We start from the raw sequence: 16,596 nt of genomic DNA on the forward strand, positions 1-16,596 counted from the left end.
TGGTGACGGGCCTTGGGCTCATGTGATAGAGGCAGATCTTGTGGCCCTCATAGGCTGAGGTCACAACCCTGCTGCATCTTCTGTCCCATTCATGGGGGAGGGTGCTGAGACTCAGACAGAGCTGAGTCCTGGGGGTAGGCTGAGGAGAGCCACACTACGTTATGGGTTATATGGTATAGGAGAATATGGGTGATGGACAAGTAGGGCCCATCCCTTTTGTTAAAGTTTAATAAAAGTTGCAGCCTGCTGCTTTATTCCATGCATGTGTTTGTCTTCATTTTGCTGCTGTGTTCACATCAATATCCCCTGCTGGGGTGGAGGCTGCACTGGATATGCCACCTCCTATTGAATTATTTTGCTAAACTGTTGTTAGTGGGGCAGCAGTTATGAGTTCTAATGAGTCTTAAACTAGGTATAATTTGCTGCCTCCCCTTTCTCCCTCTACAGCCAACCAAAAATTAGGTGGGGGGGAGCAGTATAGTGTTCCCCAAGTTTGAAAGCTGTGTGGAAAATGTTCCCCTTCCACACCTGGAATTAGGCCTATGTTAAAAAGATATGGAAATTGGAGATGGGCCCCAAACCAAAATCCTTGATCGAAACACTTTCAACTCTAAGGAAATTCATATCAAGATCTGAATTTTGTTATAAATGCCCAAAGCATGTTCTTAATTTGTCTCAGATTACAATCTAATGGTTATAAATGGCTCATAATCTTGTCTTTCATGACTTCCTATCAGCACACACTACTGTTGGGCTAAATTCTGAGAGTCTTACTTGATCCTCATTCAGGCAAACTTGATGGGAATTTTACATGAATAAGTACTAAGAGAAGACCTCAGGACTTGGTCTTATTTTTTATTTCTACAGCCCATAGTTATGTATGGAGCTCTGCAAACAAACAAGACAAGTCCCTTGTTTAAGAAGATTCCATTCTATTATATATCACGCATGAAAAGGTGACAGACAAAGTGAGGGTGAGGTTATTAGAAGAATGAGGGTAACAATAATAAAACAGCATGAGTTATTTTTCAGTTTAATACATATACACACAAAAAAATTACCTATCACATTGTGTATGTGATCTTAAGATCTACTGTGGTAGTTTTCCATTCTTTATAAGTTATTTGTAGCATGATGGAACAGTCAGTTAAGAGGCAAGATCCATATAAGTGTCTAGCTCAGTTACTGAACAATATGTAGAGATGTCTGTAAACATCTGCAAACTGATGTCAAAACCAAAAATGCTGCAGAGACTTCTCTTCATGTATCATTTACATTTCATAGTTTTGGACGTTGTGTGGAAATGCACTGACAGCAAAAAGAGGAATATTTGGCAAAACAGGAGATCTCCAAACTATCCTTTGCTTAGCATGTGCAAAAGAAGATATCACGTACTCTGGTGCTTTAAATGGAGACATCTATGTTTGGAAAGGGCTAAACTTAGTCCGCACAATTCAAGGAGCTCACAGTGTAAGTTATATTTTTAATTCTAACTTATGAAAATTAACCTTGTTCACTGAATTGAAAAACTGTAATGGATCTGTAATATTTCAAAAGATTCTAATCTGTGTCAAATCGTAACAGAATGTATAGTGTTCACTAAGACTTTATGAATTGTTCACTTTATACTCTGATTATGTAGGTATTTAAGTATTAGCTACAGTATCTTGTTCTACTGACAGAACTGCTGCTGTTGTTTGTTTGTGTGTAGTTTTGATACTGATTTCACCAAACAGACTTAAATGTAAGGTATCATCTTGATAGATTTTTAAGGTGCCTTCAGTTCTGAATAGACCAATTGTATAAACATAGATTCTAATATGTTAGTCTTATTTAATATGCTAGTCTTATTTAAAATAGGATTCCCAATATTCCATACCAAGGATTTTCATAAAAATGAGATCTTAAGCATAACAAGCATCTTATGTGTTTTTCTCAGTAACCAAGGCAATAAGAACATGAGCAAATCTGCTTTACAATGGAATTTCTCTTTGGCTTGCTCACATAACGTGGAAATGATTTTAAAAACTCTCATTAAATACTAAAAATGTAATTTGAATCAAAGAAAAATCTCAATATATTCAGTGTAGATGAACACTGGAGCTAAAAAAATAGCGGAGGCATATTTTACTACTGTAAATGTTTATTTCATATTCCTAAACATTCAACTTTAGTGCCTTAATTAAATTACATATGTTCATGTTTCCTTTTGTTCTCAAGGTAAAGGCAGAGCATTCTTTTAACATCTTGTCCTCAATACATTTGAAACTGCTAGAAACAACTGTATTGAATACAGTATTGAATACAGTGTTCCACTGTGTTTTCTCTGAACATGTGGGTAGGGATTGTTTCCTTAGTGTTATGCTATAAGAGCTACCCAGGGGATTTATATTTCTGGAACCTTGGTAGAAACAACAGTCTCGATATACAGTTGTTGCTGAGCCTCAGTGGTTATGAGCCTAAGAAAGACACAGCTTTGCTGACATTGTATGAAGAATCACAGTAATATTCAAAAATTGAGTTCCATCATGGAATGAGCCACCCAAATACCCCAAGAGAACCTGCTTCAATAGAGAAATAACCCCCCCTCTGACCACACACCCCTAGTTGTCACCTACCACCCATCACTAGAACCCATATGGGGTATTATCAAACAACTACAACCCATTTCAATGCATACCCCACCCGGAAATAAATCTTTCCTGGACCCTGTAAGGGTTTGGACTCAGCTGGCGGCGCCTCCTGCTTGTCATCCTGGGAATTAGCTCTATTTCCAGCCCAGAGCGCCCTCCGCAGGCCAGTGATCCACCTTACCACTCGTCCCTGGTCCCTCCCAGGATCTGGTGTCCTTGCCTTGGGTGCTGCCCCCCTGGCAGTGCTCCCACTCCCTGGGTCTCCCCGCCCCAGGGAACTTTCACCCACTATCCCCATACCGCCTCAGTCATGGCTACTGCCAGTCACCATCTAGCCCCGCACCCTGGGGCGGACTGCAGTGTAAAAGCCAATCATCACAGGAAACAAGGGGTTTGGACTGGCTGCCTTTACCCACCTTCAGGCTGCCCCTCTGCAACCCCAATACTTATGGGCCTGGGACCAGACCCTGCAGCCTGGGGAGTTGCTGGCCTAGAGCTTCCCAGCTCCTGAGGCCTTTCCCCAGCCCTGCCTCACTCTAGGTCCCTCAGGTGAATTCCCCCTCAGCCAGGCCTGTCTCTCTCTCCAGCCAGAGAGAGTCTGCCTGAACTTCTGGCTCCCAGCCTTTATAAGGGCCAGCTGGGCCCTGACTGGGGCGTGGCCCAGCTGCAGCTACTTCCCCACTCAGCCCAGCTTCTAGCCTAGCTGGCTTTTCAGCCCTTCAGGGCAAGAGCGGGTGACCACCCAATTATAGACCCACTCTTGTGGACCAACCGGTCCCCCTGCCCCTTCTCCATGAGCTGGCTGTACGACTTGCAGCCGGTTTGTTTCCAGACCGCACCAAGGAAACACCTATACACGCTTGTGCTCCACACTCTTTACTTCCTCACCCTCGTGTCCTGCGCCAATACAAAGTGGCGGGACCTCCTGCCACCTTTAGAAGGTGAGGAGCCCTGGTGGGCCAGCCAATACTCCACCCTGGTCCCGAGGCCCACCGGGGATATCAGCTGGCGGCTCCTTCATGGGGCCGTGAGCACGGGCGTGTATTTGGCGCGTTTTACCCCTATCCCAGACACCTGCCCCTTCTGCGGCGTGAGGGAGACTCTGGTGCACATTTACTTGGAGTGCGCCAGGTTGCAGCCCCTATTCCGGCTCCTCACAAATATCCTGTTACGTTTCTGGCTGCACTTTTCCCCTCACCTCCTTCTCTATGCACTCCTATCCATGGCCCCACAAAGTCACGGGACCTCATGGTCAACCTCCTCTTGGCCCTGGCTAAAACGGCCATGTATAAAACTAGGGAGAGGAGGTTGGCCAATGGAGACTCCTGTGTCTGTGGGGCCTGTTTCCGATCCTCTATCTGTTCACGTATCCGGGCAGAGTTCCTCTGGGCGGCGTCCACTGGCTCTTTTGATGCCTTTGAGGAGCAGTGGGTGCTGTCCGGGGTTCTCTGCTCGGTGTCCCCGTCAGGCTTCCTTCTTTTGACCCTTTGACTGCACTCCTGTCCCTGTTATTTCATTAGTTGTCCCCCAGAAAAATTTGGTTTCCAGGTCCTGTAGATCTTCCCCTTAGGCTGGGGTGGGGGTCCTTAAGCAGTGGGCAGGCTCCTGCCCGCCCACTTCCCGGAACCCAATAGGTACAGACCCATTCTTCTGGCCTTCAAATAACCTCCCAACCTCTCCAACCTCCTCATCACACACAAGCTCCCCACAGACCAGGACATACCAACTCAAAGTGGCGTCAGACCCTGCCAGAACAACAGATGCAAAACTTGCAGACATATCTTCCACTACTACAATGATAAAAAAAATCCCACAACACCCCTTTCAAGATCCATGGGCCCTACACATGCCTTTCATAACATGTTGTGTACCTCATTTAGTGCACTAAATGCCCCAATAACAACTATGTGGGTGAACTTACACAGAAAAATGATAAAAGACAAAAACATCACTTCACCTGTGGGTGAACACTTTTCACAAAGCAATCGCTTTATATTTGACCTCTCAGTCCTCATCCTCAAAGGAAACCTGCATAACACTTTCAAAAGTTGAGTCTGGAAGCTTAAATTAATAACTTTGGTAGACATTAAAAATCATGGACTGAATAGAGAGATTGGATTTATGGCTTATTACAACAATCTATAACCTACTAACGGCCACTTAATCTTGAATGATCCCTTGAAATATGTGTTAACTACTTATGCTAAACAACCTGTTCCATCTTGTACTTAGTTGTGACACTCTGATTTAAGTTTCTCAAACCTCATGAAGAGCTCTATGTAAGCTTGAAAGCTTGTCTCTCTCACCAACAGAAGTTGGTCCAATAAAAGATATTACAGTAGAGACAAGGTGGGTGATACATTAGTAAGCATTCTAACAAGTACTGTAAAACTATTGTAATGTAGAAGAACATGGCAATCCATAAATTTTGCCTTTTTTAAAAGTGAAAAAGCAATTCAAACTACAGTAGATACTTTTTGTGCCAACAAAAAATGAAATGCAAACTCTTTCAGTTTACATCAGATTCCAAATGATGTCTGAACTGAATTCATGAAACGTTGTCTGAGCCATCTCTGCACCTGTAAGAATATTTGTATCAATTGTTTGCTTGTTTTGTTTATTCTGGGTGACAATTTATTGTGAGTGTCCTATCATTTAATTAATACTCCTTTGTAACAACATTAATTAAATTTAATTTACAGTCACATATGTACACTATGTGTATGACATTTATACAAAAAGTTCCATTATAATTCACAATCAATGGATTGGTAAGATAGCACTTGAAATAAACTGTCACCTGTGTGTTTGGTTTGTTTTCTGAGTGGAGAGCATCTTGTCTTTTAAACAGTATTATCTAACAGTTCTTAACAGTTTCTGCTTTAAGAAGAGCATACTGAAACACACTTGGATTTGTTTTTATGTTTAAATTATTATCAACTTTCAAAACTATTATACTATTGATTAACAGGCTGGAATTTTTAGTATGTATGGTTGTGAGGAAGGTTTTGCCACTGGTGGGAGAGATGGTTGTATTCGGTTATGGGACACCGATTTCAAGCCAATAACTAAAATTGATCTCAGGGAGACTGAACAAGGATACAAAGGTAATACAATTATTTGTGAGTGGATTTTGATATATTTGGATAATGGATGTTACATTTTAATACAATATAAAGTGTTAATGCCTGTGCATACTGTTGAATTTTACCAGACTGGATAGACTATATATAGATTTTTAAACTGAATTATTTTGTTTGACAATAGTGTTTTTGAATATCTTTGAGCAGCTTTCATATTCCATAGTAAAAATAGAAGGGTGCTTTGTCATCTTTTTTCCATACTGTGGAAGTTCAGAACATGATCTACAAAGGTACACTCATCACAAAAGTGTAAGACTGAGGTTACTCATGCTTTCTGAGCACAAGAGAGGGGAAGCCAGTCATTATGACTCTTAATGTTCAATATTTTTTTTCGAGTGCTTGTTCATGTCCATTCCATATTAGGTATGTGCACACCCTCCAGCACACGCTGGAGATTTTTCCCTTAGGGGTATCCACTGGCCGAGCTCTAGTGCCTGCTGGAGCCATGCACTCATGTGCCAGTATAAGGGGTGCTACTGGCTATGCACCCTCTCAATTCCTTCTTACCGTCCTTGACTGTTGCTGGAATGACCCTTCTTGCTTCGGCAAGATTTTCTTCCCAGTGTTTTTTGGACTCTAACTCTTCATTCTTAGTTATCATAGTTTCGTGTATATCGTTTTTGAAATTAGAATTAATGTACATAATTAGCTCCTGTCGTTGAGGGACTCCTTTGCGCCATGGGCCAGGCATGCCTCAGTCTCCAGGCTTCAAACCTTGTGCATCCTGTGGCAAACCTATGCTTGTGAGTGACCCACACTCCAGCTGCTTGAAGTGCTTGGGGGAAACTCATGTGAAGGTCAATTGCCAGATCTGTCGGGACTTCAAATCCTGCACTAAAAAAGACAGACATTAGGCTGAAGGCTATCCTCAGGGAAGCTGCCCTCAGACCAGCCTCAGAGCAGAGCCACTACAATATGGTGCTGAGCACTTTGGCGTGAGTGCGAAGTGCTCCTCCAGCATCAAGCTCTTCCCGGCACTGTTCACCATCTCCAGTGCCGAGGAAGAAGCACAAAAAGCAGTGCATTGACAGAGGGCACTTGCTGGTGCAGAAGAAGGACAAGGGGTGGGAAGGCAGCACAGTGAGACCTGTGCTAGGCCACTCTTCCACTCCCAGGCCCATAATGGCACCATCGACTCTGGCTAGAGCACTGAGTCCAGTGTGGGACCCTCTGCCAACACCCAGAAGCAACTGTGGCACCAGTGATCTGAGTATTCCATTGACACCGGAGGCTTTCCAAGCTGTGAGGGACCCATTTGCTTTCCCGGTTCCCCCGACTCCATTGGTACACCCTCCAACTCCAATGTCCAGAAGCAGAAAGGAACAAGGGGCATCAGGCTCCTTCCAGGATCAGGGCCCCTGACACCCTCTAGAGGCTAGCTGACCCTGATCTCAGCATCCAAATAATCTCTGGTCCACCGCTGGTCTCTGGACCCCCGGCACTGCACGGTGGCGGAATCAGGAACTGTTCCACTGTGGTCTCCAAGAGAGGGCTCCTGTTCTGAGTCTGAAGGGAACTGTAGGTGCAACCTAAGGCTCACCACCGGTACCCAACCTATGCACCACCAGCGTTTGGTACTGATCACCCCCCAGCACATGGCCAGCGGGTCACTGGCCAATGCAGTGGTCTTACTGGAACCCCTTGGGGTTTCCCCTGGCACTAGGTCCTCCCTCCTGTTGCTCCTACTCAGTGGTTTCTGAGAGACAGGCTTTCGCACCTTCTCAGTCATCACTGGACCCCGACTCCAGTACTGACCCAAGTACCAATGTTCAGAAGATGGCTCTGGTGGATGTCATTGGGGCTGAGGAAAAAGAGGGATCCCCTCCTCTGGTGCAAGCCTCCTACTCATCCTCTTCAGATAAGGCTGTCGTGGGACCAGGTGTCCTCTTCCATAGGATGATTTCAGGGCCCACTGGTACCTTTTGAAGTGGATAGCTGCAAATCTGGGTCTGGAAATTGAGGATCTTAAAGAGACATCACACAGCCCTTAGTAATACCATGACTGCAGCAGCTCCATCCAAGGTGGCCTTACCCATCAATGAGGCTGTGATGGGGCTGGTCAAGGCCCTGTGGCAAACTCCTCCTTTGCTCGCCACCTCAAAGAGGTCACAGAAGAAGTATTATGTGCCAGCGAGTGGGTTCGTACACTTATACTTGCACCCCCCGTCCAGTGTCCCTGATTGTGTCTGTAGCAAATGAGAGGGACAGGCAGGGCCAGTTGAGCGCTACCCCTAAACAAAAAGAGGTGAAGAAACTGGACCTTTTTAAAGAAAGGTTTATTCGACAGGTAGCGTTCAACTACATATCTCTAACCAGCAAGCTTTGCTGGGGTGATAAGATTATAATCTGTGGGACTCCCTGGCTAAATTTAAAGACTCTCTGCCCCAAGATTCAAGGCAGGAGTTCACTGCCCTCTTGGAAGAGGGAAAGAATATGGCCAGGACCTCTCTCCAGGCAGCTCTGGATGCAGCTGACTTGGCAGCTGGAATAATGGCCTCTATTGTCACCACGAGGCATTCTTGGCTCCAGTCCTCATGGCTTCCTCATGAGGTCCAACAGTCCATCCAGAACCTCTCCTTCAAAGGCTCCTCTCTATTCTCAGAGCAGACAGACATGAGACTTCACAGCCTGAAGGACTGAAGGGCCATCCTATGATCCCTAGGCCTTTATACTCCATCAGTTTCCAGGAAGCACTTTAGGCCCCAGCAGCCTCCTTGTTTCTCGGTGTCTCCAAGACAAGAGCCCTACAAAAGAAAAGGGAGAGGTTATAACTGGCAGAGGTCTCAGAGGTACTCTGGGGAGTTCAAGCAGGCCTTTTGAAGGTATGCCAGAAGGCGCTATACCGTCACCACTTCAGATCCGTCTCCCCTTTTATTTTTGGACTGTCTGTCCCATTTCAGCCCAGCATAGTCATACATAACCTTGGACCATTGGGTTCTAAGTACAATGACAATTGGCTATACCCTTCAGTTTTTATCCCTTCTCTCCCACACCCCCATTCCCATGCCTCTTCAGGGACCCTTCTCACGAGCAACTCCTTGTCCAGGAGGTGCAATACCTCCTACAAATGGGGGCTGTGGAGGAGGTTCCACAAGACTTGAGAGGAAAGGGGTTTTAATCCTGATATTTCCTAATCTCAAAGGTCAAAGGGGGCCTCCAGCCCATTCTGGACCTGCATTGCCTCAACAGATACCTCCCTGGATCCCGGAGACTGGTATGCTGCCCTTGACTTAAAGGATGGATACTTTCACATTTCTATCTTATGTAGTCACAGAAGATTTCTCAGGTTTTTCGTGACTCAGCACCACTACCAATTCACCGCTCTTCCCTTCAGCCTATCAGCGGCCCCCGGGGTTATCATGAAGTGTATGGTGGTAGTAGCAGCCTTCCTCAGACGGTGAGGCATCTACCCATACCTTGATGATGGCTGATCAAAGATCGGTCACAGGCTCAAGTTCAGAACAGCATTAGCACAGTCCAAGCCACCTTCCAAGTGCTGGGCCTGCTGATAAACGAATGGAAATCAACTCTTGGCCCGGCTCAGGGAATAGAATTTATTGGGGCAGCACTCAACGCGACCCAAGACAGGGCCTTCCTGCCACAGCCCTGATTCCAGACCATGTCAGACCTGATATCCAGTGTCATGGTTTACCCGATTATGGCAGCTTGGGTTTATGTCAAGCTACTGGGGCACATGATGGCATGTACTTACATGGTTCAAGATGCAAGACTGCACTTCAGACCCCTCCAGATATGGTTAGCATCAGTATATTCCTTGAGCAGACAACACTTGGATTCTGTGGTTTCTCCCCTAGTCCTCACCTCCCTGGAATGGTGGAAAGACCCAAGATCAGTAATGATGGGGGTGCCCTTTGTTACCCCTCAAGCATCAGTAGCTTTAATCTTGAATGCGTTAGAACTTGGGTGGGGAGTCCACCTCAACAATCTCAGGACTTGGGGCCTCTGGTTCCAAGAAGAAGTCCCTGAACATAAACGTCAGGAAGCTCAGGGCAGTACTCTTAGCTTGCCAAATGTTCCTTCCCTAGCTGTCAGGTCAGGTGCTGCAAGTCCTGACAGACAATAATGTGGTCATGTTCTATATCTACAAGCAGGGAGGGGCCCTATCTTTGGCCCTGTGTCAGGAGGCCATCTGTCTACTTCTGTACAAAGCACTCCATTCATCTTGAGGTGATGGAGGGAACACACTACATTTTTTTTAAAGGTACAGATCTACATTTTAAAAAGTGAACTTTAATTTTGAGTTCCCAATTTGAGACCACTGGAGTCTGATATTCACAGAGGTTGAGCACATGAAAACCCTATTAGACTGATATGGAGCTGTGGATACTCAGCACGGTGAGTACACACACAAAAATTGAGGCCCACTACAAATTAGAGGCTGCTTTTGAAAATTTTGACAATAGTATTTCTTGCATCTAAATATGCTTCCCACAATTTTATTGGAGATATTCTGCCTGATGGAGGCAAAATGTCTCCACCCAATATCTTATCGCTCTGGAAACCAATTATACCTTTAAAACTTTGATTACAATAAATTAATTGGAGCAGAACAAAAAATAAAGAACAAAATAATTCAGTGCAGTGAAATGATCTTTGCAAACTGCGTTCAGACCAACTTCATTCTTAGGTTGTCTTCAGCCAACTCTAACTGCAACTGTTACCAGCTGACAATCTTTTAAACTCTACATCTCAGAAAGTTCCACACCTGAAAGGTGCTGCAACCACAGAGTGTTGCCACAATTATTAAAGCTCCATATGCCATACTCCTCTCCTTTAATTTTTAAACCATAGATTTATGACCTGATTTGCATAGATGATGAGCACCCATAGTTTTTGTTGAGGCCAATGGTAACTATAGTAATACAATATCTCTGAAAGTGAGGCCATTTTGTCTTCTGGAAGGTATATAATTCCATTTTGATTAAGGGTGCCTGTTGGACAAACAACTGTCACGTACTCCTCCGGCTCTTGATTTACACGTTAAGAATCACCTTCTATATTAACATTAATATTGGAATTATCAGCAGGCCAGTAAAAAGGATAACAATTTTTTTCTTAGAAACCATATAGTTATCATCAATGTCAATACCCTTTCTATTTTCTGAAATTTTATCTTGTAACAACTGGACAGTGTGTTTGTTTGTTATTTCTTTATTTTACTTCAACCAGGTATGTTATTCATCCTGACACTTGTAAAATGTATATCTATATGTAAAAAGTATATCTAGACACGCTTCTGACAAGCAAAATGCCTCCAGTCACTGCTATATGGTTAAGCAAGTCCCCTTAGCATGTTCTCAAAGTTCCAATCTAGTTCTTAGAGTTCTGTTTGCATACTTTCTAGCCTTCAAAGCTCTCAAATGGACCCTGACAGCAAAGTTTGTTTGCTGACACAATTCTGGTTTCATGCATTTTTGGCAGCCAGCATTTTAATGACTAATGTCCATTTCCACAGAAATAATCTGTAGAAACTGTATTTATATCAGTTTATGATCCATTTCTGAAGCACCCAATTCCCAGAAACACTTTCTAAAAAATTGTGGAGGGAAAAAAAAAAGAGGAGTGGGTAAGTCCTGACCCCTTTGACAGATCTGGTCCTGAGAATTCAAGAAGGCCAAACTCTGACATGAAGAAAAAAAAACAGAATAACCACCAAATGCTAAAACTATGGTGAAGCATTACTATATTCTGGCTGGGAACAGCCCCTCATGCAGTCTGTTTCTAATAAAAGTAAGAATGAGCTATATGTAGACCTGTACATAGAAACCATTGCTGGCTATTACAGTGCACACACATAAACATTCAGCCTCTTTGTTTCCCCTTGTAGTGGCCCTGTGAAGCACCCTTCATATTTTGGAAAGTCCAGTATAGGAATAATACATTTCTATCCTGTACTCTGCTTGCTGCTCGTGAACTTTCTGGCAGGTGTCTGTTGTGTCTCTGAATTTGCTGAGTTAAGAGAATTTTCTGCAGAAAATTATTGCTTCAAAATAATAAATAAAATTAAGAAGCCATGATTTATTTATAAAGGTCATCTATTCCTAATGTGCTATCTGCAAAGACCATCTTACTGTCCTTCTGCAGGTGGTCTACAGAATGCATTTTCATCTTGGAGTAAGTTAAGCTATTTTGCTTCCTTTGCTAAAAGGAAGAAAACTCACATTAGGGTTGCTATTAAATTATATTTATTTGATGCCATTACCTCTACCATCTGTTAAATGTTAAAGGATACAAAACACTTACAGGAGAGCAACTAAGTTCAGAAGAAAATTATATACCAACAGCAAAATGACAGGGATGTAGACTATCAATGCTAATTCTTACTGTCTCCTTACACGACAAGACTAATTAGTACAAAATTCCATTTTCAGAGCAAATAATGAGCTCAATTTCCACTTAAAGGTAAATGTGAATGTTAACATAATTCTTTTTATTAGTAAATAACAAATTAAGTGACTTCTAAGTAGCAATAAGTTAAAACTAGAAACATTTACCTAACCCTTTCTCTCCTGAGCTTTTGGGGTTCAGATAAAATAGCATTTGAACCACTCATGTTTTAAATCTGTTTTTCCAAAACCAGAAGAAATTTTGTCACTCTGCACTGAGATGGCAGTGACAAAGATTAGAAATCTTACTTAAGCAAGCCAGTAAATACTGAATTATGCTACAGCTATCCTATAGGAAGAAAGTGCTTTGTGTTGAAAAATTTAAAGGGGTTCTGTCCACGTGCATAATCATTTAGATTAAGTAAGAAGAAATGTATCTGTGAAAACTGCTTTCTAACAATAGACAGACTCTTAAAATATTAATTTAGGGCATGAAAACGGTTACAGATCATAAAATCCAAGCAACCTGTGGTCTTACCTCTCTCTGTCCCTACCCTTTGTTGTCTGTCTTCTCATGCCCTCTTTTCTGTTTTCTCTCTCCACTGTATCCTTTCAATGTGATGCTTCTCTCACCTGCCTCCTTTGTCCCTTCTTCCATCTCTAGCCCTTTCTTTGGTTCCTGTATTGTGACCCACTGCTGATCCATTCTGTTTGCTAGCTACAGATTTAATTTAATTAACCTTTCCATATCTTGTTCTTCGAGAACTCTAATCACTGGAGCTCTGCCAGAGAGCACTTTAGAGATCAGGATTCTTGTCTGGTTTCAGAGGAACAGCCGTGTTAGTCTGTATTCGCAAAAAGAAAAGGAGTACTTGTGGCACCTTAGAGACTAACCAATTTATTTGAGCATGAGCTTTCGTGAGCTACAGCTCACTTCATAGAATCATAGAATCATAGAATATAAGGGTTGGAAGGGACCCCAGAAGGTCATCCAGTCCAACCCCCTGCTCAAAGCAGGACCAACTCCCAGTTAAATCATCCCAGCCAGGGCCCTGTCAAGCCTGACCTTAAAAACCTCCAAGGAAGGAGATTCCACCACCTCCCTAGGCAACGCATTCCAGTGTTTCACTACCCTCTTAGTGAAAAAGTTTTTCCTAATATCCAATCTAAACCTCCCCCACTGTAACTTGAGACCATTACTCCTCGTTCTGTCATCTGATACCATTGAGAACAGTCTAGAGCCATCCTCTTTGGAACCCCCTTTCAGGTAGTTGAAAACAGCTATCAAATCCCCCCTCATTCTTCTCTTCTGCAGGCTAAACAATCCCAGCTCCCTCAGCCTCTCCTCATAACTCATATGTTCCAGACCCCTAATCATTTTTGTTGCCCTTCGCTGGACTCTCTCCAATTTATCCACATCCTTCTTGAAGTGTGGGGCCCAAAACTGGACACAGTACTCCAGATGAGGCCTCACCAATGTCGAATAGAGGGGAACGATCACGTCCCTCGATCTGCTCGCTATGCCCCTACTTATACATCCCAAAATGCCATTGGCCTTCTTGGCAACAAGGGCACACTGCTGACTCATATCCAGCTTCTCGTCCACTGTCACCCCTAGGTCCTTTTCCGCAGAACTGCTGCCTAGACATTCGGTCCCTAGTCTGTAGCTGTGCATTGGGTTCTTCCGTCCTAAGTGCAGGACCCTGCACTTATCCTTATTGAACCTCATCAGATTTCTTTTGGCCCAATCCTCCAATTTGTCTAGGTCCTTCTGTATCCTATCCCTCCCCTCCAGCGTATCTACCACTCCTCCCAGTTTAGTATCATCCGCAAATTTGCTGAGAGTGCAATCCACACCATCCTCCAGATCATTTATGAAGATATTGAACAAAACCGGCCCCAGGACCGACCCTTGGGGCACTCCACTTGATACCGGCTGCCAACTAGACATGGAGCCATTGATCACTACCCGTTGAGCCCGACAATCTAGCCAGCTTTCTACCCACCTTGTAGTGCATTCATCCAGCCCATACTTCCTTAACTTGCTGAGAAGAATACTGTGGGAGACCGTGTCAAAAGCTTTGCTAAAGTCAAGAAACAATACATCCACTGCTTTCCCTTCATCCACAGAACCAGTAATCTCATCATAGAAGGCGATTAGATTAGTCAGGCATGACCTTCCCTTGGTGAATCCATGCTGGCTGTTCCTGATCACTTTCCTCTCATGTAAGTGCTTCAGGATTGATTCTTTGAGGACCTGCTCCATGATTTTTCCAGGGACTGAAGTGAGGCTGACTGGCCTGTAGTTCCCAGGATCCTCCTTCTTCCCTTTTTTAAAGATTGGCACTACATTAGCCTTTTTCCAGTCATCCGGGACTTCCCCGGTTCGCCACGAGTTTTCAAAGATAATGGCCAATGGCTCTGCAATCACAGCCGCCAGTTCCTTCAGCACTCTCGGATGCAACTCGTCCGGCCCCATGGACTTGTGCACGTCCAGCTTTTCTAAAAAGTCCCTAACCACCTCTATCTCCACAGAGGGCTGGCCATCTCTTCCCCATTTTGTGATGCCCAGAGTAGCAGTCTGGGAGCTGACCTTGTTAGTGAAAACAGAGGCAAAAAAAGCATTGAGTACATTAGCTTTTTCCACATCCTCTGTCACTAGTTTGCCTCCCTCATTCAGTAAGGGGCCCACACATTCCTTGGCTTTTCTTCATCAGATCACTTTGTTCACTTTGATCACTATCACTTTGTTGATAGTGCACGTAGACTCTGATCCAGTAAAACACATGCTTAACTTTAAGTGGTTGAGCAGCCCCATAAAAGTAGTCTACATCCCTGTCAAGGTCTTGGGATTCTTCAGAACTCTGGAAATTCCATGATGACTTCAGGTATCTTCTATGTGGCCCTGGTTCATTTAAGCATGTGCTAAACATTAAGTATGTGAGTAGTCCCAATTTCTCCCCCACACCACCTCCCACCTCCCTTTGTTTCTTTCCTAAGCAGTTTGCAGAGGCGGCCCACTGCTGGACTTACAATTGTTTTAGTACTAGAGTGATATCAGGAATTTGTAAATTTTCTTGCACTGACCAGCCATCCTCTTCCTGCAGTATACCAAAACTTTTCCATGGTAGAAATGCCACTGTCACAGTTCAGGGCAATTACACCTGTATTTCCCGCCAGTGGTCCAGCCAAGGAACCCAATCTCAGGCTTCCAGCTCTTCAGCTGTTGCCTCTCTTGGGTGGAGACACAAGTCTATCTCCATTCTGACCATGGCATTTTCAGGTCACACAGTTCCCTGGTGTCACTGTGTGTTTCCCATCACAGACAGGTTGCCTCAGGATACTTGCTTGCTTTCTCTTCAGAGACTGTTAACAGGTGTAATTGTTACAGATATGTTACCAAACAGCACTTCCTATGCAAACCTACTTTATTCTTAAGATAAAAAGCATTACAGAGGAAGCATATTGAAAACTATAAAATAACCTACACGCATACTAATAAGCTTACCAGAGTTGACCCCAATTCTAACATGGATTCTTCTTCGAGTGCATGTCCATTGCAATCAGGTGTGTGCTCACGCATGTGCATGTTGGCCAGAAGATTTTTCCCCTAGCAGCATCCGTTGGGTCAGCCTGGGTGCCCCCTGGAGTCACTCCTTCATAGCACCCAATATAGAGCCCTGCCGACCCGCCACCCCCTCAGTTCCTTCTTACTGCCAGTGACGGTGGCTGGAACTTCCCTTAGCTGTTGCTTAGTAAGTTTGTTTTTCTCTTGTTGTATATAGTTACCTTAGCTTAGTTTAGTGTTCTTAGTATAGAGATTGTTGGGGGTTCCCCCCATCCCAGCTCCTAGGAACTGTGGTATGCCGCGGTCCCCGGGTTTTAAAAACTGTGTGGCCTGCACAAAGTGCACACCAAAGAGCGATCCGCACTTGTCCTGTTTATGGTGCTTAGGGGAGAGCCATCAAAAAGATCGCTGTAAGATCTGCCGCGAGTTCCGTCCAAGATCTCTTAAAGAAAGGGAACAGCAGCTTAAGATGATCCTCATGGAGGCAACCCTATGCCCCTACTCTGACCCGGGCTCAGGGGACCCGATCCCCAATGAATCATCCTCGACGCTGAGCACCTCGGCACCGTTGTTGAGCTTGGCGCTGAGAAAGGACTCCTCCCGAGACTCTCAGCACCGACGTTGCTCCACATGGGGCCCAACTGATAGTAGGCATCAATCCCACTCGCTGGTGCCTCAGAAGTAAAAGAAGCCGGACAACTGCTTTCCTCTGGCTAAACCAAGAGAAGTGTATCCCCTGCCAGGGCCGTGTTGACTCCTGACCAAGTGAGGCAGTCGAGTCTGGCCCCACCTCAGTCGTTGGTTCCTACACAGCAGCTACAGCTCCCGTCGATGCCGGAGGCTTACCAAGCTGCTCAAGACCTCCTTGCATCTTATGGTACCGTTCTCGCCCACCAGGAGGGAGG

General features: G+C 44.5%; 1 protein-coding gene across 9 annotated transcripts in view; it reads left to right on the forward strand.

Moving 5' to 3' along the window:
• The window catches only part of EML6 (EMAP like 6), a 298,929-nt gene that overhangs the window by 43,681 nt on the left and 238,652 nt on the right, over positions 1-16,596 (forward strand). For all 9 annotated transcript variants that reach the window (XR_012667789.1, XM_048842340.2, XM_048842341.2 and 6 more), the window contains 2 exons: positions 1,285-1,470; positions 5,605-5,740. Coding sequence is in view for 8 of the 9 variants with exons in the window: in XM_048842340.2 (XP_048698297.1) it covers positions 1,285-1,470; positions 5,605-5,740 (322 nt within the window). In the remaining variant the exon portion in view is untranslated. The remainder of the gene's footprint in view (positions 1-1,284; positions 1,471-5,604; positions 5,741-16,596) is intronic.

The sequence above is a fragment of the Caretta caretta genome, chromosome 3 (assembly GCF_965140235.1).
Source record: "Caretta caretta isolate rCarCar2 chromosome 3, rCarCar1.hap1, whole genome shotgun sequence".
Classification (NCBI taxonomy): domain Eukaryota; kingdom Metazoa; phylum Chordata; order Testudines; family Cheloniidae; genus Caretta; species Caretta caretta.